The following is a 25,273-nucleotide window of genomic DNA, read 5'->3' on the forward strand; positions in this document are numbered from 1 at the left end:
AATGAAAGCAAAAAGATTTTCAAAATTTTCTTCCTTTTTTTAACGGAACTGAGTCATCCAGCTGCAGTCCTTGTGCCATCTGCTGGAGGTTTTGTGGCAACACACCCCCCCCCCTGCTTAGTGGATTTCCTCATTTATGAAAGTGGCTTTGAGCCATTCCTAGGATAGGGAAAAGATAGCCAAATGTCACAAAGCAGTTTCTGTCCCCACTCCTCTCAACTAAGAGCATCTGCTTTCTGGAAACAAATGTTATTATGACCCAAAAAAGATGACATGCACTTCAGTCAAGGTTATTCGGCAGAATGGTTACCATAGATTGAAGGGCTATCCATCACAAAGATTTTCCTTCTGGTTCAGTAGCACTCTCCTACCGATTTTACAGTTTATATTGTTGAAGAATTTGGACCTTATTGTTTTCATTTCAGAGATGAAGGAATTTCTAGTTGGTTCTTGAACATCATGGTTGGTTGGATCTATGAATGCTGAACCTATGAATAGAAAATAATCCAAGTGTGAGTGGCTTCATGTTTTTCAAGGATCAGCTGTGATAATTAGAAGGGAGTCTTGTTTCACTAAGATTTTGTGTAAAACAGAAGCAACCTGGCAGTGACTGAGTGTGCACTGTGAGTGCCCCACTCTGAAGTTCTAGTCCACAAACCTCTTTGATGGTCTTGGGGCCTGCACCTCCCAGCTCAATGATAACGGTAGTGGCTCTGGAGAACATTGAGGCTGAGTGGACTTACTTGCCAAGTCACTGTCCAGTGGTTATCCTCTCCCTCAGAGCACAGATGTCTGTCAGTCCCATTTCTGCCCTTAACCCTGGTTTGGGGTTACCACAGATACCATGGAAAAGGAGCAGAAGTCTGAGTGAACTCCAGTTAGCATGAATGCCAGTAATCTCAATGACAAAGCAGGCTTTTTTCTAGGGGCAGGTGTGGGGCTGTAGATGGTGAGAAACATGAGAATAAATGAAGTAAAATAGGCACTTAAACCAAAACGTATTTTTTTCTCGCACATACTCTATAGTCTCATTCCCAGTATAGAATGTTGCACAACATTGGAGGTGATTTCTCATCCCCCCTTTGTCATTTCTTTTTTTTTCTTTTTATTTTTTTACATGAAAAAAAAGTTTATTATTATTTTTTCTTTTTTTATTTTATTTATTACAAAGTTTATTTTTACATCATTTTGCACATTTTTTTTCATCTCGATTAAAAGTTTATTATTTTTTAAATGAATCATTCTTCATTTTGTGCATTTTCCCATCCCAGTTGTAATCCCGATGGACTTCCCACCACCAGTTCACCCGTGTGCCATCACCACAATCCAGTGCACTCTTCCCACCCCAGTTCTGATCCTGTTCTCCCTTCCACTCCCATAAAATGTCTCTGGTTTATAGTTGTTTGTTGTTTTCATTTTTACTCTACTACCTTTGTTTGCTTCTCCCCTTCTCCCCTCCCCCACCCTCCATCCCTTATGCTCCTGTTAGGAGTGAAATCAACCAGTATTTTTTCTTTTACTTTCTGGCTTATTTCACTAAACATGATCCCTTCCCATGTCATTTCTTTTTCCACTAAATCTGTTCTTCTTTTACAGCCCCCATACCATATAGCTGTTTCACAATGTTAGGTGAGTTTAAGAGAAAATAAAGAAACCACAAACCCAGTTCTAAGGGGATGATATAGGGACCAGCCTCAGAAGTACTAAAGAGTCAACGCATTTTTCTCAGTTGCCATGTAGAAGTTTCTGAAGTCTGCCCTAGTGGTACTAAAATTACATTTCCTTGTCCTCTCCCCTGTGGTGCTGCCTCTGGTACTATTAACAACCTGTTGCTACTTTCAAGAAGCAGAAGTTAAGAGTGTTGGCGTGAGACTGCTTCGAGAGGAGGCCTCATGGCATTCTTGTGCCTGTGTGACTGATCAGGAGTCGCATGACCTTGGCAGAACCACGGTCCTACATCTAGATTTCTGAATTTGGGGAGTATTTATATTTCTTGTGGTTGAGTTGGGATCTACAGTGAACACAGAATTGACATTAGAGAACAGAGTTAAGAGTGGTTCCTCAAGCTAGACTGTTTGTTCTGTACCTTTTGCACACAAACAGGTAATTGTACCTGTCCAGACCTGTTTACTGATGTAAAATGGGGACAGTGATAGACTTACCTCATAGAGTTAAGAGGGAGAAATGAGTGAATGCCTATCAGATGCTTAAAATACTTTTTGCCGTATAGTCTTTTGATGTTCTGAGACACATGGTTCATTCATTAAAAATACGTATGAGGAGTTGCTTTGTGCTTGGCACTGTGCTACACATTAGGTGAACCAATGCAGAGGTAAGGATATGCTTTGAGTATGACTGGAGAGAAAGATATTGACCAAAAGCATTTATACATAAAGATATTAGGCCAAAAGCATTTATACATAAGCACAAAATTTCAAATTGTGCTAGGTGCTGTGAAGAGTTCCCTTTTTGGGACTTGGGAAATGGGAAGCAAATGGTGTACTTAGTAAGAAGCAGTTAGGTTTAGATATTGGACCTTATGGTCACTCTCCCCGCCACACTCCCCATTATCATCATCGTTGTTTTTCATTGAGCCCTTTCCCTGTGCCAGGCACTCTGCTAAGTATTGTATATGATGTATCTCATTTAACCCTAATTGCTCTTGTCCTCATTTCATTAGTCCTTGAGCTGAAAGTAAGTCTGAGCAGTCATCTAGAGTAGTCTCCCTCGTTTTCTAGATGAGGGCGCTGAGTCCTGGAGAGGGACAATGATTTCTTTAGACTGATGGAGGTGGGAATAATTTCTAGGATCTGAACTCTGCCCTTAATCCATGCACAGTGGACTCCCTGGATGGTGAACACATAACCATGCCTGAGGAAATCTGCCTCGTCCTGCCCTCCCATTTTAAGAACATTATTGAGTTCTTATTCCTGCAGAGGTCTAGTTACTGTTTCCTCAGGACAGAGACTGCTTCCTTTTCTCTTTGGCTGTCCTCTTGAGCATGGACTGTGAAGGTTTGAGTTGGCAGAAAGCCATAGCATGCCAGTGACTCATACTCCCCAGCCTTTTCTCACCTCTGGCCAGCTGTACTATCCCAGCCCAGCCTTCTCCTTTTTGTGGTTGTTGAAAAACTGGCAGAGTGGCTCAGTGGCCATTCCCTGGGACTAGAACCCTTGCTCACACTTGCTGGTTTCTATAAAGAGAATGCTGTCTTGTTTGTTGTGTCCATCCTCATATTTGAAGGAGCAGTGTCCTCATTGCTTCTTCATGTGTTCTTGTATGTAAGTGTCTTTTTAAACAAAATTTGGACTTACAGAAATGAATGCATGTCAGCTAAAATAGACATTTGATGCCTCTTCCCACCTTTTAACACTTGGTGTTGTGCTGTTGGCCAGATAAATGGTGTTCTCACCCTCTGCAGGTTTTCAGGGCTTTAGGTGATGACTGTTTGGTGATTCCTGTGTTGCCTAGGCTCAGACGTTCTTCCCAGAGCATTTTCACTTACCCTTCTCTCTAGAAGGTACCACTCTATCCCTTGATGTGATTAGCAGGTCTTAGCTCCCATCTCCTCTCTCCAGTGAGGCCTTTCCTGAGCATTCATTCCTCAGAATATCTGAGATTACACTTTATTGATTTTCATCCTAGCACTTGGGGCAGTCTATAGCTGAAGTTTGTTTACTGTTAATTATTTCTCTTGCTCCTGGAATACCACCACCATGAGGGTAGGGACCACTTGTGCCTTGTAGGTCCAGTCCCTAACATAGAGCCTTGTACAGGTTGGTCACTCATTGTGTTTTTGTTGAGTGAGTAAAGCGATGTCACTGAGCTTCCTTATTTGGCTGCATTTTCTCTCCTCCCCTTATAGGCCCTAGAGTTGCAGAAAAACAGCCTATGGACTCCACAGGCATCCAAAACAGGAATGTGGCATTCAGTAAATTTGACTCTGTTTATGAGACCAGTGGTGACCTTCTTCAAGCCCTCTGGTCTGCTGTCCCCATTGGAAAGTGGAAGGAAGACTGCGACTGTCCCAAGTGTGGCTGGGAACATGGGCAGCTTGTCCTGGGTTCAAGTCCCATCTCTGTCACTCCCTGTAACTTTCACAAATGAACTCCTTGAATCTAAATCTTCTTATCTGTAAAAAAGAGAATAAAAGTAGAAGCTTCGTGACTCAATGACTTGGTGGGGTCAGAGATCATTGCCTTTATTATGATGCGTATAGTATTTTTCATTTTGAAAGAAATAACATATAGTGGTAAAAAAATTCCCAAATGGAAGAAGAAAATCACCCACTCTCTGATTTTCTTAAGTATTTTAATTTCATTTTCTTCCCATCTAATCTATGCCCATAGGTGACACACTCTATGTAGGATGCACCAAATTGTACCCAGCTGTTATGACTTTTCATTATATCATGTGCATATTTCCATATGACTACTTACCTACCTAGTTATATTTATTGGATTCCCACACTTTAATTATTTCAAGCCCTATCCTTGGACAATGATGATGTTGCTGCCGCCCCTCCACCCCCCTGCCCATTATCAATGATGCTTCTGTGAGTGCATTTGTGAAGATAACAAGTTTGGTTTGATGGCAGACCTACATATGATATTGTGCTGTGTGATATTTATGGTTATTAAGAAATACTAATGAAAACTGTCAAAGCTGTATCTACCCATAGTCTGGACTTGTCCTATTTAAGCTGTAAGTGGATCTTCTTGTTTGGGGATTAGCTTCAGAGGTAACTTGCCTCCTCCCCTTGGTTTTGAACATCCTTGTGAGTTAGCAACTAATTCTGTGTTTCACAATGGAAGGCTGTAAAGGTGGAGTGCTAGACTTGCCACCATTAAATACTGGGACTTGCCTCATTTCTGGCATTGTAGTGGTGCTTCTGTTATAGACACACACTCAGAATTGCCTAGCTGTTGGTGGGGTGTTGCCTCACTTAATACGCATGATTTGAAGAGGAGGAGTTAGGTTGTTTGTTGTTTTAAGGTGATGAAGAAGCTGTAAAGAATAGTAGAAAGATCTTGACTGAGCTTGCTTTTATTCCTGCAGCATTCTCATCTTTTTCTCCTCTTCTCTTTTTGCCAGGAGGCCAAAAAGAAGTATGACAAGGAAACAGAGAAGTATTGCGGCATCTTAGACAAGCACTTGAATCTGTCTTCTAAAAAGAAAGAAGCTCAGCTTATGGAGGTAAGAAACTTTACTAGTTTCCTGAAAAAGTGCTTCATTGTCACGTGGTGCTGTGGATATGAGCTGCTGGCTCTGTGCCAAACCTCCCTTGGGTTTGTAGGAGCTCCTGGCATCAGGATCCTTGATCCTTATCGCTCATCCAGTACCTCGTCCTGGCTGACCCTTGTGTCTTCCCAGCCATGCCACACCCTTGGCGGCTTCCCACGTGTCAGTGGTGGAGCAAAGTATGGCTGTCACTCTCCTCTGTGTTGGGCAGCCCTAATTCCTAGAATATGCTTCTTTCTTTCTTAAGATCTTTTTTTTACCATTTCTTTCACCCTTGAGCTTGATTCTACATTCTTATCTTACTTTTTGATTTCTGCCTTATGTTGGTTATTTGAAATGTTAGCATGTGAAACAGTGCTGATTTTTTAATGTTATTCTTCTTTTTATTATGGCTTTTAAAAATTTTTAAAAGGCTGATTTTTTAAAAGTTTTATCACACAGTACTTGACATCAATATTAGTCTTTTGTTGTTGTTTTAGGCAGTGTTTTATTGTCATTCATGTGTTTTATTTTTTGGTAACCCTCATTTCAAAAAACAAATTCCTTCCTGGTCTTTCTGGATTTGCCTGGGGTTGTGCAATAGTTGGCTTCCGTAGAAAAGCCAGCTTTACAGCCAGGAAGTTGTGACCATTTTTATTTAGGTCAGTGAGTTTTGCATTGAGGGAATTTATGTTTCTGGGTGACAGGGCTGTTTCCTAGTAGAACTCCAAATTTGGCTTATATAAATGTCCTCTTATTTCACTCTTAAGTGTCTTGACCAGTTTCCAGGTATTTGCTGAATAGAGTCTATGCCTTCCAAACTAATGCTCTTTCTTAATTTTCTTTCCTTCTCAGCATATGTCATATCTGCACTTCTGCCAGGTGAAAATTGATATGAAGATGGTGAGGGCAAAGGTTGGAAGATGAAGATAACTTGGCAGATGGTAGAATCCACTCCCCTGTCACCCAGGATTTTTTACACAGTCTTAGCAATGTGCCTTTTTCAGAAGTCATCTTTGAACCAGTTGCTTGAGTGATGATGAGGATTTAACGACCCTAGAAACAATGAGTGTTTATAGTGGACTTTGCAGTTTAGTTTTTGGTCAACCAACCTAGAACAGTTGAGTAGTGGGTATGAGTTGTAGGAAGTAGGAAATACTATCCTACCTCAAATGGGATTGAAAAGCCTAAGGAAATGATTATTTTTATCAGATGACATATAAAATGACTATTCCCAGATATGGGCAGCAGAAGATAACTAAGAGTATATGGGTTTTCCATGAGTGTGTAATTCCTGTTAGAATTTGTACTGATATATCACTTTTCACTTATTCTTCTAATATGATTTAGCATTAGTGTTTGAAAAAAAATACACACACACATATATATTTAAAGGTTTATTTTTGCAAACAGAACTGGGGTACAGGCCAGAGGTACAGGGGTGGTGAGAGGATTCACCAGAGACAGAGTGGGGAGCAGAACAGGCAGATTGACGAAGTACACTGCTGAGGGGAGCAGCGGACAAGACAGGAGAGGTCTGCCGCGCCATGTGGTCACCTTCAGGGCTGGGTATTGAACTTGTACTGACGCTGCTATGGCTAGTGGCTAGCTTGCAGTGCTGCATCCCAACCCACTGTGCCATCGGGGCGGGGGGGGAGGGGGAGCCTGGAAAATATATTTAAGGAAAGTCTTTTTAGCTCACAGTGGCCAGATCTGGTTAGCTCTACAGTTAGTGTCTCAGCAGTGAGATGACCGTGTACCTTTAGTGCAGGTTCTCAGTGTTGAGCACTTATGTGATTGAATTCTAAATACAGAATTGTTCCCTGATTGTGGTGACCTGAACTGAATACTTGAAAATTCTAGCCCATTTCCTAATGCCTAAGTAGTTGAAGTGACAGAGTAGTGATGTGGAATGATACTGCCCTCTAGTGGATGAGTTTTAAAAATGGTCTGTAGTGGTTCAGACGTTTCCTTCTGGCACTATTCCTTCCTGCAATATATATTCACTAGATGCTTCTGTGAATGTCTGCATAGGCATCTGTGTCTTGTGGCAAGTGGAGTGAATGATCAGTTGTTGATAGGGAACTTTTCATGCTACTTTGTGATGAAGCACAGAATGATTGATGGGTTTCAGACTAAATTTAGTTTCTCAAGTAACAGGCATGGAAACTGTAGTGACCTGTCATATGGGTTGGGATCCTGGTTTACAATTCCATTGAAGACAGTGAGTATAAGGGCACACTAAATTTACTGTCCACATGAGCAGAGACATTGGCAGGGAAATATACCACACTGTTTGGAATTTTTTTTCTTCCTGACTTTGAAAATTCATTGAGTTATATGCTTTGTCTGAGTGTGGGTCACCAGTGGTTGAGTAGAGGCCCATTCATCCCTCAAGCATTTACTGAATGCTCATTTTGGGTCAGGCCCCATTCAGGGGATGATGAAAAAAAGTGAAAAAAAGAGATACAGATCTTTGCTTTTGTCAGCTTTGTGTTCTTGTGGGAAGAACCCAACAAAAGAAATAAATGAGTGAAAATTTCAGTCATTACGAAGGAAATACCTTGGGAGATAAGATAGAAAATACCTGGGGTAACTTCTTTAAAATAATATCATCATTGAAGGCTTCTCTAAAGAAAGCTTTTGAATTGAGATGAGAAGGGAAAGTCAGGTAGTGAAAACAAGGACAGTGTTCTTTAAGTTGTGGGTATATCATAATATCTGAATTACTGGATCAAGAAATGGAATAAGCTGGAGCACAATGAAAAATATAAAAGGGTATCACACTTAATTTTAACTATATGTAAAAGGTATTTCTCACTGTGCATTGAAATTAAAGAAATTATATACAGGGAAAAGTGTTTAGGCAGAAGGGATGCCAAGCACAAAGTGTGATTGGTGAGAAAGAGCTTGCAGGGTCAGTGAACAGGAAGCAATCCAGTGTGACTGGAGATGAGCAGGTCATATATATATATTGACAATTATAATAGTGGCCAGGGGAAGACATTGTGGGGGCAGATGAAATGTCCCCTTTTCTTTGGGTAGTCTAACAATTGAATTCACATAAAATAGGTGAACAGGAATAAAAGTCCCAAATTTAATTTTACATACATAGGGCCCCCAAATATGAGCCCCATGAGTATTTTGGGCTTTGGAAGTATAGGTGCCATCCTGGCCTGAGAAAGGGAAGGAGGGCAAGTCATAGGACATAAGAGCAGATGTCTGCCCTGCCATACAGAGGTCATTCAGATAAAAAGTTGTCTCTACTAATAACGCTCTGGGCAGCTCCTTTGGCCAAATTCTTTCCGGCAACTAAAGGAGAAGGTAACTTGCTAGGACTTGATTGTCTCTTGTTCATAACAGTCCATTCCACTCCCCTTCATTGTTGAAGTGGGCAATGAGTGCATCTGATCATGGTTTTAGGAAAAGTAGGACCTTGTGCTTTAAGTACAATCAGAGGGTCTTAGAGGCAGATGGACCAGGATAGGAAGCCTTGTCTGCCCTGTACTAATTGTTCCTTACTGTCAGCAGGCTTCATTTCCTATAAATCAGTGGTAAAGTTTTCTTTATAGGAATTTACTGAGGACTACAAAACTAAAATCATTGAAACTAGAATAAGATAATATATGTATTGCTATGGCCATGTTGTCTGGTACAAAATTAGTGCTCAACTAACCATAATCAATTTTTGTCTTTATCTTATCCTCTTGGATTTGTTTTTAAAAATCTTCACCAGAGCCTACTTCCAGAAACCTACTGCTGAATGTTCTCCTTGCACAGTGATATGATTTTTCTCTTAAATTCCATCTTGTTTTTAGGCGGACAGCCAAGTGGACCATGTCCGGCAGCGTTTCTATGAAGTTTCCCTGGAGTATGTCTTCAAGGTGCAGGAAGTGCAAGAGAGGAAGATGTTTGAGTTTGTGGAGCCTGTAAGTAGATGATCAGTGTTTGCTGGTGCACCCAGATTTCATCTTCAGCATTCCCTTCCCCCTTTCCAGATACTGGTACATTTCAGAATGCTCTGCATAATTCATTAAGATATGTGCCATCTGCCAGGTGTCAGTGCTTTATGCACCTGACCTACCTTGGTTGGTCCCAGCAGACATTGCTCTAGAACCCCAGCTAGTGAGCCAGAAATGATTCCTTATTCTTGCCAGCCCATGTTTCCAGATGGAAGTGATGGAGAAGAGGAGTTTTCACCTTGCCCATCAGTAGTGATTACACCTTAGCTTTCCTCCTCTCTGTAACTTCCATTCCTCTTTCCCTCAAATAATCCAAATGCCATAGTAATGCAAGGAAATAGGAATATGCATGACACCTCTCTCTTTTTGTCCCTTGAGTTCAAAGTGCCTCTTTACCCCATTCTTGCATTAAAAAGATAATTCAGAATCACCATAAATTTATTACCAAACAGCATAGAAAGTCCACTAAATGGACCATGTTGAGATTTGAATTTGGGTAGAGTCCCAGTAGGTTGGGAAATTTGTTGTTTGCAAACAATTTTAACTTCAGTTGAGATTCCCGCTGGCTTCCTGAAGATGAGTTACTGCCCCACCATTTGTAACACTCATGTTCAGAGGCCACAGCAGAGAGAATCTATGGAGATGCCGATTGAACATATGGTCCTCAAATACCTAACAGCCTACCTGTTAGAAATCTTACAGACCATGAACTAGTCAGTACGAATGTAAGCTCTGATTCATAAATAATCTTGGTGTCTCTATATAAATGTCTCCTCTCTACCTATATCTGAGAAAGGCTGCTTCACTTAAGCAAATATTAACATATAGAAACTGAAGAAATACGACTGTTTTTTTTTTGGTAAAGTTTCTCTTCCCTATTTCTTATTTATAAATGTTGGAGATAAATTTTGTACATGTTACTTGTTCCTCATTTCATCAAGACTCCAGTTAATCTTGAAACATGACACTGACACCTTTTAATATGCTGGAATAATGCTTTAGAGATTCCACCCCTACCATCTCATCCAACAAATTCTTTCAAGTCCTTAATAGATCTCAGTCTTCTTATCTGAATACTGGAAAATTTAAAGCCAAATGCTATCTAGATGTAGTCTCTGTCATAGTCTCAGTTCAAAACCCCTGTCTTTCTATAGGGTCTGGAGGTGGAAGGAGTCATCTGTCTGAGAAGCTTGTTGCTAGGGTACAGTGAGTTAAAGTTAGCCTTTCCACCCAAGGTTTACTGAAATCTGAGCAGGAATTCAGGAGTTATAATATAGAAAGAACTAACCTTGGCATTTCTATTTGCCTTTTCTAGAATTTCTAGAGGAGAAGAGGTGTGCATTTTTTAAAAAATATTTATGATCAGTATTCTATAATCATCTGATTTTGATGAGTTCATTTTAATTGGCCCCTCATACTTTATTTGAGGTGATTTTTTGTTGTTGTCCACTTTGATCTCTTAGTAGGTCTTCCTAGTAACCAGATATTGCAAGCTTTGCTGGGTAGCAAATAGCCATAAAGCCTTACACAGCAATACAATGAGTTCCCCCCCATCAGAGTGCTTTAGTCAGTCTTTACACACTGAGTTCAGTTAGAGAACTCTCATTTAGGTGAACTTTCCTTCTCTTCCCATCCTACTTCTCCCTTTCTTCCTTCACTTGTTTTGTTTTGTTTTTTTTTTCTCTTTGTTTCTTTTTAAAAAGAAACCTATAAGGATTTAATCCTTATATTTTCTGGTATTCTACTGTAACATATGCATATGTTGAGTTTTTTTGAGAGGCAATATAATATCACTGTAAGAGCTCTAGAACTTATGGCTTTGGTTTAAATCTCAACTCAGTCATTCTCTAGCTCTGTATTCTTAGGGAAGTTACTTATCACTGAGGCTCAGTTTTCTCATCTGCAAAATGGGTATAATAATATTACCTACCTTAAAAAGGCTTCAGTGAGATTGAGTTTGTCCATGTAAGATGCTTAGAACAGTGCTAACATAATTAGCACCCATTTACCACTTCATTGCTGATAATACAGTAATAGAATTGTTATATAAGTGTTATATAGTAGCTACCTTATAATTGCTAACTAAGCAGTTATTTTTATTATGAGGTGGAGGAACATACCAGTTTTGGCCACCCAGGGTCTCCTCAAATGAGCATTTGAGCCAAATATTAAGTAGCCTATATATATTAACAATGTCTTGGTAGATGTAAAAGCATTCATTACTGAATGTAGTAGAAAATGCTGAAGACCCAGCTGCTGTATCTGAAGAGTTTACAGCTTTATTAGGAAAGCAAGATGGAGAAAGCAGTTCTGTGCCAGGTTGGACACGATAGATGATATGAAAATGCCAGAAGAGTTGAACGTGTAGAAAATCATTGTGGTTTGCAGATGCTCTTTAGGCCATAAAGGGAAGCACCTGGAAAATTAATGAAAAAAATTTCCTGTCTACGTTAGAGTGAAACTATTGATAGGGCCTTGTCCAAAGTGGAATTAAATGAGTTCATTGGGATACTAACTATGGGAATTGTTGTTTAACCTTCAGTTTTTAATAAAAGTTCTTAATTTTGAGCAAGCCATTTTGTCAGTTGTGATTTCAAAAGCTCTGGATAGAGAGAAGATGGTCATACAAGGGAAAAAAAAAGAAAACCTACCGATTAGATCCCTGGTTCTTGAAATCTTAGAAATACAAATTCTAGATACTAAATTTAGGTGTTGGGTCCCAATAATCTCTATTTTAATAATCTCAATAGGTGATTCTGATATATATTTAATTTGACCCCAGCTGCCTGGGTTGCACAGATCATGATCTAACAGTTGGTAGTGCTGGAACTGTGTCATATACTGTGCTAACAATTAATTTTTCACCTAAATTGTGTCATTCAATCCTCATAACATCTCTCAGGGCAGATAACTGTAATCTCTATTTTAAGATGAATGGGAACACTCTATTTACTTTTCCAAGGCCACATCTAGTAAATAGCAGAACTGAAATAGATACCAGATAATCAGATAGAGATATCTATGAAACAACATTTGGTTACTTACAATTGGAAAGGAAATTTAACCAGCAAGAAATCTGCTGAATTGGGCCCTCCCTGGTGTTGCAGTAGGTTAAACACATCATTAAGAAGCTAAAGCCACTTGAGCATGAATTCGATCCCCATGGAGGTGACCCACATGGCACAACAGACCTCTTCTGACCCGCCCGCTGCTCCCCTCAGCAGTGTACTTCATCATTCAGCATGTTCTGCTCCCCACTCTGTCTCTGGTGAATCCTTTCATTGCCCCTTCACTTCTGGCCTGTACCCCAGTTCTGTATGCTTAAATAAATAAATCTTTAAAAAAGAAATCTGCTGAATTAAGTTGTCTCAGGTACCTGATGGGTGATTCAGATCAGATTCCGTCCAGGGAATCTTTCAGTCATTCAAGAAACCTCCAGGTACATTTACTGTGCTTATTTGTTTCTTAGAAAGTAACTTCAAGCACCAGAACATTTGCTTCAAAAAAGAAACGGAATTTTAGTGTTCCCAGGATGAACAGACTTCTGGGCTCTAAATCGTATATATTTTGTGTGTGTCCTAGAAACCTTTATTTTTCTTATTAAAGTACTTAATGTTCTCAAGATTTGAATTGCAGATAATACCTTACTAAATCTATGAAGATGAAGCCATGTTCTGCCTGTTCCCTGAGTTTTCATAATTGAAGTTCACCTAGTGCTACTCATTTTCCACTGTCAGTCTGTGCTTTCTCTGAGTGTCACCCCATCACTGTTTCTTGGGGTTGTGCCTTCCTGTCCTTTGTCACTGCTTCTACCCCCCATTGTAGGTTTTTATTCTTTCCTGTAATCTTTTAAATCCTGACTTGGCCTTCCCTTCTGTAGTCTGACCTGGACTCTGACACTGCAGTGTATTTTCTGGCACATCAGTTTAATTATGCTGCTTGTTGCTTAGATCCTCCCTGCTCTCCTGCGCTAAAAGCTAATTACGTAGATGATCTCCATTAATCTATACCACAATCCAGGACAGTATTAAGTACTACTACTATCCTTCTGTTAAAGATGAGTTGAAGGGAGTTAATCTGGCTTCACTAGCCCATCTTGTCATCACTGTTCTGGCTGCCCTTCCCTTTGTTGTATGGATGAGTGATTCTTGGGAGCCATTTTCATTTGCTGGGGATGCAATAAAAAGCCCCACAAATTGGTTGTCTCAGAAAAGCAGAAACTTATTGTCTGATAGTTCTAGAGGCAAGAGGCCCAAGATCAAGGTATCACCAGGGCCATATTCCCTCTGAAAACCTTTTTTCTTTCTAGCATTGGTGGTTAGGTGGTATATTTGCTAGCTCTTTTTTTGTAGAGGCATCACCCCGCTTCTCTGTCTTCATATGGTTGTTTCACCTATGTGTTTCTATCTCCATGTCCAGATTTCTCCTTTTATAAGGATCCCAGTCAGTTTAGATAGGACCCAATGGCCTCATTTTTACTCAGTTACCTCTATAATCTATAAAACCTTATTTCCAAATAAAACCTTATTTCCAAATAAAACAACTGAGATAGTAGGAACTTCAGAAAATACGCTTTTGACAGAGACACAGTTATAGTTATAACTTCATTTTTGCTTTTTTTTTTTAAAAAATAAATTATATCTATGTTATCAACTAGGAAATAAGAGTAGATTTCTTTTACAGTTATTCTTTGAGGGGGAAACAAGGGTGGAGAAAAAGGCAAAGTAAGGTAGTGGAGGTCCTTCCTTTGGGTATTTCCTTTGTTGTGCTAGGATTTTAAGTACTGGCTGCTCAGAGAAGAGCCTGGGTGGACGTGCTGTCTTCTCTTATCTGAGAACTAGATGAGGCTACAGCAAGTTCTTCCTCTGCATTTGAATAGAACACAAAGAACACTGTTCTTTGAGGCAGACAGACCCTACCATCTCTGTATTTCTTCCCTGGGCCTGTCTCTCTGTGCTCCTTTGGGGGTGAACCTTCAATTCCCGCTGGTGATAAGTTCATAAAATGGTAGGGGATATCAGGAGGGACAACTGGGAGATAAACTGCTGGAGGCAGAAGAAAAGGAAATGAACCAAAGATAACAAAATCTAAGGAGTTATTTCCCATAGAAAACTAGACAATGAGGCATGATACCAAATGCAGTGCTAAATACATATTAGTAACTCTGTATGTAGTCTTAGTGAGCTGAGTTATTTAATTACCAGGAGCTCACTTTAAGTGAAAGATAAGATAAATCAGAGTTAATAGGTGGGATGGCCTCAGAATTAGCTGCTGTTTCTTCTTTGTTATTTTCCAGGAGGGAATGGATCAATGCTTTGGAGAAGTGATGGGGTACAGCATTCGAGGTTAGCATAGGTTGAGAGATAAGAAAGGTGACTTTTCATCATGATTGCTGGCTGAAGTCTGATCTGGATCATTCTTTTTGATTTGAATTTTCCTGTTGGGCTGTAGGCTAAGGATACCCATTTCCTTTTTTCTCTCCCTTGTTGATCATTAGTATAACTAAGCCATTCTACATGATAAACTGGTTCTACAAACGTATTAGAATGAGATTGAGTTGGTTCTCTGTTCTTCAGCCTCTGAAGAAATGATTTTCTTAGGAGGTGGTGAGATTCACAGGGTTAGATATGGATGTTGGTGCTGAGGAGACCTGGTTTCTAGTGTGGCTGCCATTTGCTCTGTTTTGGGGCAAGTTACCTCTCCAAATCTGATTCCTAGTCATTAAAGTGGAGATAACAGCAGTACTTACCTTGTAGATTGTGAGTATTCATTGAGAAAAGGCATATCAAGTTACAGGGCCTGGGATACAAGTAGTTAGCACTTTTTACTACTTTGTTTGCTAGACTTTCAAACCAGGGCTGGGAACTCAGATATGGCTATATAATCCATCTTTAGCCTTTTTACGTGAGCTCTGTCTTTCTTCCTTCACTGCAGCTACTGGCATTTTTGCAAGGACTCTTCACTTTCTATCACCATGGTTATGAACTGGCCAAGGACTTCGGTGACTTCAAGACACAGTTGACGATTAGCATACAGAATGTGAGTAAAAGGATGAATTTCTTTACCCTGGAAAGGAAAGAACAACAAAATACGAGTCTTCCACTTACATATCACTTACTTGGATTAGAATGTAGTAAGGAGGAGCGGTTTTGCTTGGGTTCACAGGGTAGTTGGGATTTGGTGGCCCCCGATGAGAGTACCCTCCTCTTCTCTGTTATTTCAGAGCACTATTTTTGTTCTCGGAAGTGCTGCTGCTGCTGTTTTAAATCTGTAGCACCAGGGTCAGGATTTCCTTTGGCAGTGGAGAGCCCTGCCCAATCCAGCCTCCCTTTTGGGCCTCTAGGTGCCTGGCCACACAATACCTTAGAATGTGTGTTGGGGGAAGGCACATAATATTGACCTCTAGTTCAAATGATACATCTTAGTTCACCTCTTAGTGAGGTTGACAGGAAATCCAAGTCAGTGTGATTTACTCCCAGTCTCCTTTCTTAAATTTTACACAGCAGAACCTTTTAACACTCTGAATCCTGTTTAGGGCTCTTTGGTTAGTGGTTACTGGGACTTGAGCTCCCATCTTCATCATGTGCCTGGGTGTGTTCATCAGCAAGTTGTCTTTATCTCTAGATGAAACCCAGGAAAGAAATCCAGTGTGTCCATGTGATTTGTTGTATATGTTTTCAGAGACCCGTACTTGCTACCACATGGTTCTCTGTGTCCTCTTAGTGAGCAGGAAGTTGTAAAGTGTCAGAACAGAGTTCATGAAGCTTGATCTCCTCTGAGGCAGTCTGAAGTAGTGACTCACATGGTGTAGGTGACGGGGGAGTGTCACCTGTGAGAGCCTTGCATTAGCAGGCCCTTGTCAGGGAGTGCTGGGGTCATGGTAGGTGTGACATAGTTCTCTGACAGTACTCCCCCAGATATCAGGCCCTGAGTTGGGAAGGGGCCTTCAGAACAGCCTGAAGAGAAGCCAGGGGGCAGTATTTTGGTCTCTTCCCTTTGCCCAGGTGTGACTCGGTATTGCCTGTGGGCTACCAGGCTACCTTGAGGGAGGGAAACAGCTCCCTTTTGAGGAGGGAATCTTCTGTGAGCCATCAGCAACATTCTCTGTAGCCAGAGAAATGAGCTCTCCATCTGGAAAGGAGGTGAATGGTGCATCTGTGGACCATCTGAATCAGAACCACCTGAGATATTTGTTTTATTGTTATTTACTTATTCATCCATCTATCTATCTGTCTGTCTGTCTGTCTGTCTGTCTGTCTGTCTGTCTGTCTGTCTGTCTGTTTATCTATCTATCTATTAAGATATATTTCTGCATATAAGTACTGGGGAGTAGGCCAGAGGTGTGGCAGGTGAGAGGATTCAGAGTGGAGGCTGAATAGGCAGATCTACTGAAATATACTGCTGAGGGGAGCAGCAGGCAAGACAGGAGGGGTCTGCTGCACCATGTGACCTGGCTTCCTGGCCAGGGATCAAACTCATGTCATATTGCAACATGAGTTTGGCTGGGAGAAGCTTGACAGTACTGTCTTTAACTCCTTACCACCATGGAGGCTCAGCTGCTTGTTTTAATGCTCATTTATGTCCAGAATTAATCTTTAGGGATGAGTTGAGGCCTGGGCAACTGCATTTTCTACAAATTCTCCAGGTGCTTTGTTTGGTCGCTAGAGTTGGAGACACACTGAACTCTAGGACCTTAAGGACAAAATACACTCCTGAAAGTATGTGCCTAGTTCTTAGATAGTTAAATGCTTCTTACCTGGGTTTTGATAAGAAATTTACAGGTTGTGATGTTCTGAATTGTGTTAGAGATGGGAACAGGATTTCATTTTTTAATTTAAATAACAAACATTCCCTTCATCCTAGACAAGAAATCGCTTTGAAGGCACCAGGTCAGAAGTGGAATCACTAATGAAGAAGATGAAGGAGAATCCACTGGAGCACAAGACCATCAGTCCCTACACTATGGAAGGGTACCTGTACGTTCAGGAGAAACGTGAGTGTCCGTGAGGATGCACAGCTTGGGGTCTCCTTCTGCCTTTTTCTCTGGCAGGGACAGAGACTGTAATGCCCTGCCTATACTGATATAAGTTTAGGGCTGGGTGAAAGAGAGTATTTCCTAAGTGAAGTATTCTGTTTTATTGTAACCTGAAAAGTCTTTGGAAACTTGGAATTCCTTGAGGCTCTTTGGTGAGCCTTCTCTCCCTGGAGAGTCACTCTATTTATGAGGCTCCTATACTTAGTTTTATGTGCATCCATACCTCAGGCAAAGGGCCCTGGAAAAAGATATGCTCTACTAGATTTTCTTGTCTCATCTCTGTGTGGTCATATCCTTTGTGGACTTAATAGCAAGCAATTTTGTTTCCTTGAGACTTGTTTCAGCAAGATTCAATGACAACTTATGCACCCCTTCTCTCTTTTCTTCAACTCCTGCCTTCCTACCTCTTAAATTTTATGAAAAGTAGAAATTAAGACTCACTCTTTGTTTCATTCTTCTCCAATATGATCTCAAGGAAAGAAATTCCAGGGATTTGTTGCTAAACAAAAGTTTTCAGTAAAGACTTAGAAATTCATGCACTAGGGCTTTGGTGCTGTTTTGTTGAAGAGGCACTTACAGACACTTCATGCCTATAGTGGTAGGGATAAAAGAAAGTGAACTTCTTCCTTTACTTGGTAATTCTTCTAGTTTCTCACTCCTGCATATTTTTCACTCCTCATATTTTTGCATATTTTCTGCCCTTTCATGTCTTGTTAGGTCAAGCCAATGCCGTAACTCTTCATGCTTCCTGATAGAATAGAATTAGAGCACTTGGGCCCTTCCTGGTGGCGCAACAGGTTAGGATGCAGCACTGCAAGTTGGCCACAGTCACTTCAGTGTGAGTTTGATCCTAGCCCAGAGGTGATCCATAAGATGCAGCACACCTCTCCCTGTCCCTGTCTGGCCTGCTGCTCCACTGAGCAGTTGATCTGCCTGTTCTGCTCCCCATTTAGTCCCTGGTGAAGCCTCTCATCACCCCTGCACCTTTGGCCTGTAACCCAGTTCTGTATGCATAAATAAGTCTTAAAAAAAAAAAAAGAACTAGAACACTTGATTTCAGTGATATTCCTAATTAGTGATTACTTTAAAAAATTTTGGGGGACTTTAAATTGTTCCCTGACAATGGTGGTAGTATCAGTGAGCGGAGGCATCAGTTATGATGAGGATTTTCTATTCCTTATTCTTAGAAGGATGAGCCTTTGAGGTTTGTAAGAAATAGAAGTTACTTGAAATACTTGTGCATTTCTTGTATACTGGTATATATACTGCTCTCTGCTGCCGCCTTTGCTCAATGAAAAGGCTGCCCCTGAGTTTAAGGTCAATTTGATAATACACATATTTAGAATCATAAAAATATACTTAATTATCCACATATAGTACTTCATTTATCCATGTTATTCACTTATATATATGAAATCAGTGTTGCTGTTTTTTATCCTTATATTATAATGACAGTTTTACTCAGACACTTCATTTACTCTTTAGACATTACTGTCTTGATTATTAGAAACACATTTGCATTCTCTAACACTTAGTCCAGAGCACATCATTGGAATACAGCTTGCAAAAATATTATGAGGCCCTCCCTGGTGGCGCAGCGGGTTAAAGCACAGCACTGAGAATCTGAAGCCACTTCCGCATGAGTTCGATTCCCGCCTGCCGCCTGCCCCGGAGGAGACCACATGGCGAGCCAGACCTCTCCTGACCCGCCCGCTGCTCCCCTCAGCAGTGTACTTCGTCGATCTGCCTGTTCTGCTCCCCACTCTGTCTCTGGTGAAGCCTCTCACCGCCCCTGAGCCTCTGGCCTGTACCCCAGTTCTGTATGAATAAATAAATAAATCTTTAAAAAAAAATATTATGAATACCCTTATGAACTTTCCCCAGATTCATGAACTTGTAACATTTCCCCACAGTTTAATACTTCTATTTCTGGGTGTAAGTGCACATTGTAGCTACAACTTAAACATATTTTTATTTTTCTGAACCATTTGGAACAAGTGGCTTCCATGATGATCCTTTAGTTCAGTGTATATTTTCTAAATACAGGGATCTCTTTTGTAGCTATAGTACATTCACCACATGAAAGACAGTGGTGATGGTCACTTTATGGTCTATATTCAGATTGTGGCAGTTAGTCCACTCCTGCTTTTATAAAGCATATTGTTTTCCTTTAATAAAGGATCTTATGTTGCAGTTAGTTGTCATGACTATAGTTCCCTTAGATCCGGGAGAGTTCCTTAGCCTTCCTTTGAATTTTATCACATTCATGTTTTTGAAGAATATAAACTGGTTCTTTTTATAGGATTTTCTTTAGTATGGGTTTGACTGATGTTTTCTCTCGATTAGATTCAGGTTATGTGTCTGTAGTCAAATCTCACATGAAGTGACATGTCTTTCATTTATTTATTCATTTCCTTATTAAATTTAAAACAATGTTTACTTCCGTCCTTTCCACTTCTCCTGCTCTTTATCACCACAGTCCCCCACATTCCTCCCTCCCTTCTTCCGATCTCTCTCTGTCCCTTTCTGCTGTAGGATTCTCTGGTTTATAATTGTCTGTTTTTGTTTTATTTTGTTGTGTTTTGTATTATAATAACAATACAGTTTTTTTCCCCAATGTTTTATTTGGTTCTCTTATATTCTTCGTATAAGTGAAACCATTTGATATTTTTCTCTTTCCTTCTGACTTATTTCACTGAGCATGATCCTTTCCAGCTTCTTCCAGGTCTTTCTTTGGGTACCTCATCTGGAGTCACAGAAAGTCAACCTGGCCCTCAGTGGTAATGTTAATTTTCATCACTCAGTCAAGGTGTAAAACTAATTTCTCGTTGCACAGTCATTATTTTTCTCTTGTAACTAATTAGCAATCTGTAGGGAGGCACCTTAAGACCATCTGCTTCTCTTCATCAGACTTTGTATCCCAGAAGTTAGTATCTATTGGCAAATCCTGGCCTGAACTGATCTTTATTATGAAGGTTGCAAACTGGTGATTTTTCAGCTTTCCTACTCCTTCCATATTTATTAATTGTCAGTCAGTGACAGAGAGCTACTTCCCTTTTCCTCTTGTTTTTTTTTCTTCCTTCCTTCATCTCTCCCTCCTTCCTTCCCCACTTATCCATTCACCTTTCCTCCCTCCTTCCCATCCATCTTTCTATTGTCATATGGACTTACTGGATTTTTTGTTTATTTCAGTAGGCTAAATCCATGCCATCTTTATTTATTCTGATGCTTAATTGTACAGGATACATTACTTTTGGAATCTTTTATGTTATCATTGGAGTTTTTTCTCCAAGTCATGGATATGCACTAGTTGCTTTGATATTTTCATTTGCGCTAGATGGTCCACACACATGCTTTTGAAATTTACCAAGTGATGTCTAACACTTAGCAGTGGTAGTCAGCCATAGGCTGAAACATAATTACTGAAAGTCTGCTAAATCTCCTTTCATATTATTTTCTGTTTATATTTCTGTTATATGATCTTATCTATAAACATCTAAGACTAATATTGATTGAGGTCCTTACAGGCTAGTGGTGCCTTTTTTCTCTGACTGTATTTTGTTGTTCAAAATACTGTAGTTGACTAACCTCCATGTAAAATCAGAGATTTTGTTGGTATTTGCGCATGTGGCATCTCCCTTTTTTCTGAGGGGTAATTTTGAAGGATGATCTTCTGAGATTATATTTGGGTATGCACATTCACTTCCATCCTGTCTTTGAGTTTTCCTTGATTTTTTTCTCAGATATGCATTAAGTTCTGCTAACGTCAGAAGGAGTCAGAATCCCTGGGTGTCTGTGCATAGACCCATGCAACAGCTGTGAGGATGTATGTAGTCATCGCACCAGATGGGAAGAGTGATAAGCACATTGAGGGGCCTATCTGTATTCTCTCAACCTTCTTACTCCTATCAGGGGACAGAAAGAGACCTTCACATGGAGATTGATGATGGGAAAGTGAATTAATTTCTTCAGGGGACCTCTACTTCCCTTATATTTTAAAACCCACTGTATGCAGCATTTAGTGGGAAACTGTCTTTCTTGGTCCCTGAGGAAAGTCTTGCGTTGGTTCCATTTCCGATCTGTGGGATCAGATTTCTGCCTATGGTAGTCTAGATAGTTTAGAGCATATTTTGCCTCTAGATACAGTTTAAAGAGTATATAAGCATTGTGGCTTATGGGTTGGATGTTTTTCTAGCATTTAGTGGTCACATAGAGATGTTTTATTGGAAATATTACCTTGCAGGTCACTTTGGAACTTCTTGGGTGAAGCACTACTGTACATACCAGCGGGATTCCAAACAAATCACCATGGTACCATTTGACCAAAAGTCAGGAGGAAAGGTGGTGAGTTATTTCTCAAACTTTATGTTTTATTTGCTTGGCTAGCATGTGATAATTATAACATATATGTGAAATAGACCTCTGATGTGTCACTGTAGTTTTCTTAATTTTTATATAATATTTCAGTTTGATTCGTACTTTTAAAAGTCACTAAAACAAGAGACTTATTCTTAGCTTTAATATTAGAAACTGCAATTAGGAAAGATCTTTATATTTCACATCATATATGTATATACATGTGCATACAACATTGAGTTTATTAAATGTTAGAATGCTAGATGTTTATAGATTCTAGACATTCTTGGATTGCAATTATGAGACCAATTCATTTCACTTTCATATGGCACGCGATGATTTACTAATTTGCAGTGTGGACCATCCGGTCTACTTTTCTATTTCTATTCACATCACCCCAGAATGCAGTGAATTTAAAAAAAAAAGCAACACCAATCATTGTAACATTTCTCATAGTTTTTGAGGGCCAGGATTTCAGCCAGCGCTTGCATTGGTGGCCCTCTATTTGGGTTTCAGGTTTCATGTGGTTCTACTCAGAAGGTGATGAGAACTAGAACAGTGAATGTCTGAGACAGTTCTAGGCTGGTCAGATATTCATTCTTTCTTTCTCCTGACCACTCTTTAGGGAAAAGACTCTCTTGGGGTCTACCCATCTTGTTTCTCTAAGTGGGTTAGCTTGGGCTTCCTCACTGCATGGTGGCCTCAGGGCAGCTCAAGTTTCAATAGTGAATATTCCAGTGACTAAGCAGACATGGCATCTCTTTAACAACATGGCCTTAGAAGTCATAGAGCCTTAACTTTGTGGTATTTGTTGATTGAAACAGTCCCAAAAGGCTACCTGAGACCTCCACATTTTAGCAGGAGAAATGCTGGTCATATTCCATGGGAGGAGTATGAGAGTTACACATATGAAGAATGTGTGGGACATGGTGTCCTTGTGTCTGACTCCAGAAGAGTTTCATCAGGCTCAACTGGGTCACTGCAGTAAGAGCACTGTGCTGTGCTACAGAGGTTCTCCTCCTCCCTGGGCACACTCATCACAGACAGAATGCCTTTCCTTTTTCTCTCTGCCTGCTCTTAATACTTTTCTTTTTTCATTTGGTAATCTACATTTCATTATGATGGTGCCAAGTGTGAATTTTCCCCCAATCTATTGTGCTTGGGAATATTGTGCTTCCTGGATTTGAATTGGTGTTTTTCATTAACTTTGGAAAGTTTTTGCTGATTATCAATTTGAATTTTGTCCCCTTTTATTTTTTTTATTTTTATTTTTATTTTTTTTTTAGATTTATTTATTCATTCACACAGAACTGGGGTACAGGCCAGAAATGCGGAGGGTGGGAGGATTCACCAGGGACAGAGTGGGGAGAAGAACAGGCAGACCGACGAACTACACTGCTGAGGGGAGCAGCGGGCTGGTCAGGAGAGGTCTGCCACGCCATGTGGATCTCTTCCTGGGTAAGCAGGGATCGAACTCATGCGGAAGTGGCTTAAGCTTCCCAGTGCAGTGCTTTAACCCGTTGTGCCACCAGGGAGGGCCCGAATTTTGTCCCCTTTTAAATAATGAATAAATATTTTATTTAAATAATAAATAAATATTTTTAGCAAAAATATTTACATTTTCATGTATAAAGTCTCTGGACTTCATATTAGATAATTTTTCTGATTCTATTTTTAGTTTAAGTTATTTTCCAGCTAAGTCTAATTTGTTGATGTTCTCTCCAAGCATTCCAGCCTTCTGTGATACATTTTTGTTCAATGTGCTGGCTTTGCCTGTGAGAGGTCATTGCAGTACAGAGGCTAAAAACACAGCCCTTGAAATCAGCCTTCCCAGGGCGCTGGTGTTAGATGCTGTTGTCACCGCTGTTGGCTCCTCAGCCTGTACTGCCCTCTTTGCTCTGTGTCACTTCCAATTTTTTCCCCTCTACTTCTTTGACTTAGGCCACAAACAGAGGTGTTTATCAGCAGGTCTCTTCCTTCTCAGCTTCAAAGCAAAAGAGGCCCAACATTCTTTTAATGTTTCTGCTTGAGGCAGAACAATCTCAGGAAAACAGACATGGTAAAATATCAAAATATAGAGAAATTAGAGGGTTGTAAGAAATATCAGGAGTCTGTTTTGATAAGTGTATTTACAAAATGGAAAAAAAGTTAGGCCTGCCTTTTTTGGGTCAAATCATAGTCCTTTCCAATCCTGGACCTTTTAGAAATCAGTTTCCCTGAGTAATTATCTTAGATGGTCTTTATTTTGGGCCTTTTAATCTATGTTTCTCTGAGCTTTAAAAGAACTTTCTCGTGTTTTCTTTACACCTTTCTCATCACAACTGAAAGTGGAGTGGAGAATAAAGAGTAAAATTATGGTGGGTGTCTGGTACTCCTAGAACTTCAGTGAGATAACGGTAGACATCTCACTGACTTGTGAAGAGGTTTATATGATTTAGTCTATATAAATTTCCAGGTCAGAGCCTGACACCTAATGAGTATTGTATGAGTTTGATGTAATGGTAATTTACATTACACTTTGTGTTTTTCTAAGTCCCTTTACTTCCCTGTTTTACCCTTTTGGATACAGTTTTCTTTCTAACTGAAGGAGGAAATTGAGGTTCAGCAAGAGAAAATTATTTCATGCATCTAGATCTAGTAATCAAACCCTGATTCTGGAGTCTGCCATCTCTTGAATCTGAGGCTTATAATAATAATAATAATAATAATAATATATAATGGTAATCTATAGATTACCAATCTATAGATTAGTAGCTATGACATCATTCTGCTTCCTCAGCTTTAAAGTGATGAAAAGATGATGACTTGTGTTTGGAGGTGACATCTCAATTTATACAGAAGAATCCTGAGCTGCCTTTGTATTCATGTTTGTTCAAAGTCCTCCTAGGAGCTAGAGGTAGACTTATCATAGATTATAGGGTGTTTTCTTTATCTGATATACTTTTCCTCCACCCTTTGTCCCATTCCACTGTCTTCTTTCCTTTATTTCTCTTTCTTCTTTATTTCTTCTCAGAGCAGTATCTGCTCTGAGTAGTTATGACCTATTCTCCAAAATCCTTTATGAGGTTGTAAACTACATGTTATTTCGTTAACAATAAATAAGCATATGATGAAAATAGATACATAGAATAAAAATAAGCATTCAGATTCCCAAATTCTTAAAAGAAAATAAAACACCTGTGTTGGGGTTTGAAATGTGAGCAGGTTTGTTTCATTTTCTTGGAGGCCAGACCCTGTGTGCAGAGAAATGCATGCCTGCTGAGATGTGGCACCTCTCTTCTATCAGTCTGAAGAGACCCTTTGCCTTCCTTTTCTTGAAACCCTTCACTATTTTCTTACAAACCATGTTCTGCATAATCTGACCCTTGCTTCCCTAAAACCCTTTCTCATTTCACTCTGCTGCTGCCTTTGGGATGCAAATCACACCAGCTTCCCTTCAGTTTCTGCAAGGCTCCATGAACCCTGGCCCAGGATTATCACAGTTTCTCTCTTCCTCCCCATCCTGGTTTTCTGGATTTATCTCCTACAAATCTTACAAGTCCCAGCCCAAAAAAGCCTTTGCTGACTTCTAAATAAAGTCAAAACCCCTTCACTTGTCTTTTGTAGCACAACCTGCCTTGTTTTTGATAGTATAGTATTTGCCACTATTGTTGCTTTTTATTTAAGTGATTGCTATCTCAGTCTCTTACTTTTTTTTTTT

At 40.0% G+C, this 25,273-nt stretch overlaps 1 protein-coding gene across 2 annotated transcripts in view; it reads left to right on the top strand.

Moving 5' to 3' along the window:
* The window catches only part of ARHGAP26 (Rho GTPase activating protein 26), a 415,883-nt gene that overhangs the window by 105,920 nt on the left and 284,690 nt on the right, over positions 1-25,273 (top strand). Inside the window, exons 5-9 of one of the 2 annotated variants that reach the window (XM_004686837.2) lie at positions 5,095-5,196; positions 9,039-9,149; positions 15,117-15,221; positions 17,046-17,175; positions 21,461-21,561. In XM_004686837.2, the coding sequence (XP_004686894.1) occupies positions 5,095-5,196; positions 9,039-9,149; positions 15,117-15,221; positions 17,046-17,175; positions 21,461-21,561 (549 nt within the window). The remainder of the gene's footprint in view (positions 1-5,094; positions 5,197-9,038; positions 9,150-15,116; positions 15,222-17,045; positions 17,176-21,460; positions 21,562-25,273) is intronic. The other variant, XM_012727989.1, reaches the window with a different exon arrangement.

This window comes from Condylura cristata, unplaced genomic scaffold (assembly GCF_000260355.1).
Source record: "Condylura cristata isolate star-nosed mole 26May11 unplaced genomic scaffold, ConCri1.0 scaffold00021, whole genome shotgun sequence".
NCBI classification, from domain to species: Eukaryota; Metazoa; Chordata; class Mammalia; order Eulipotyphla; family Talpidae; genus Condylura; species Condylura cristata.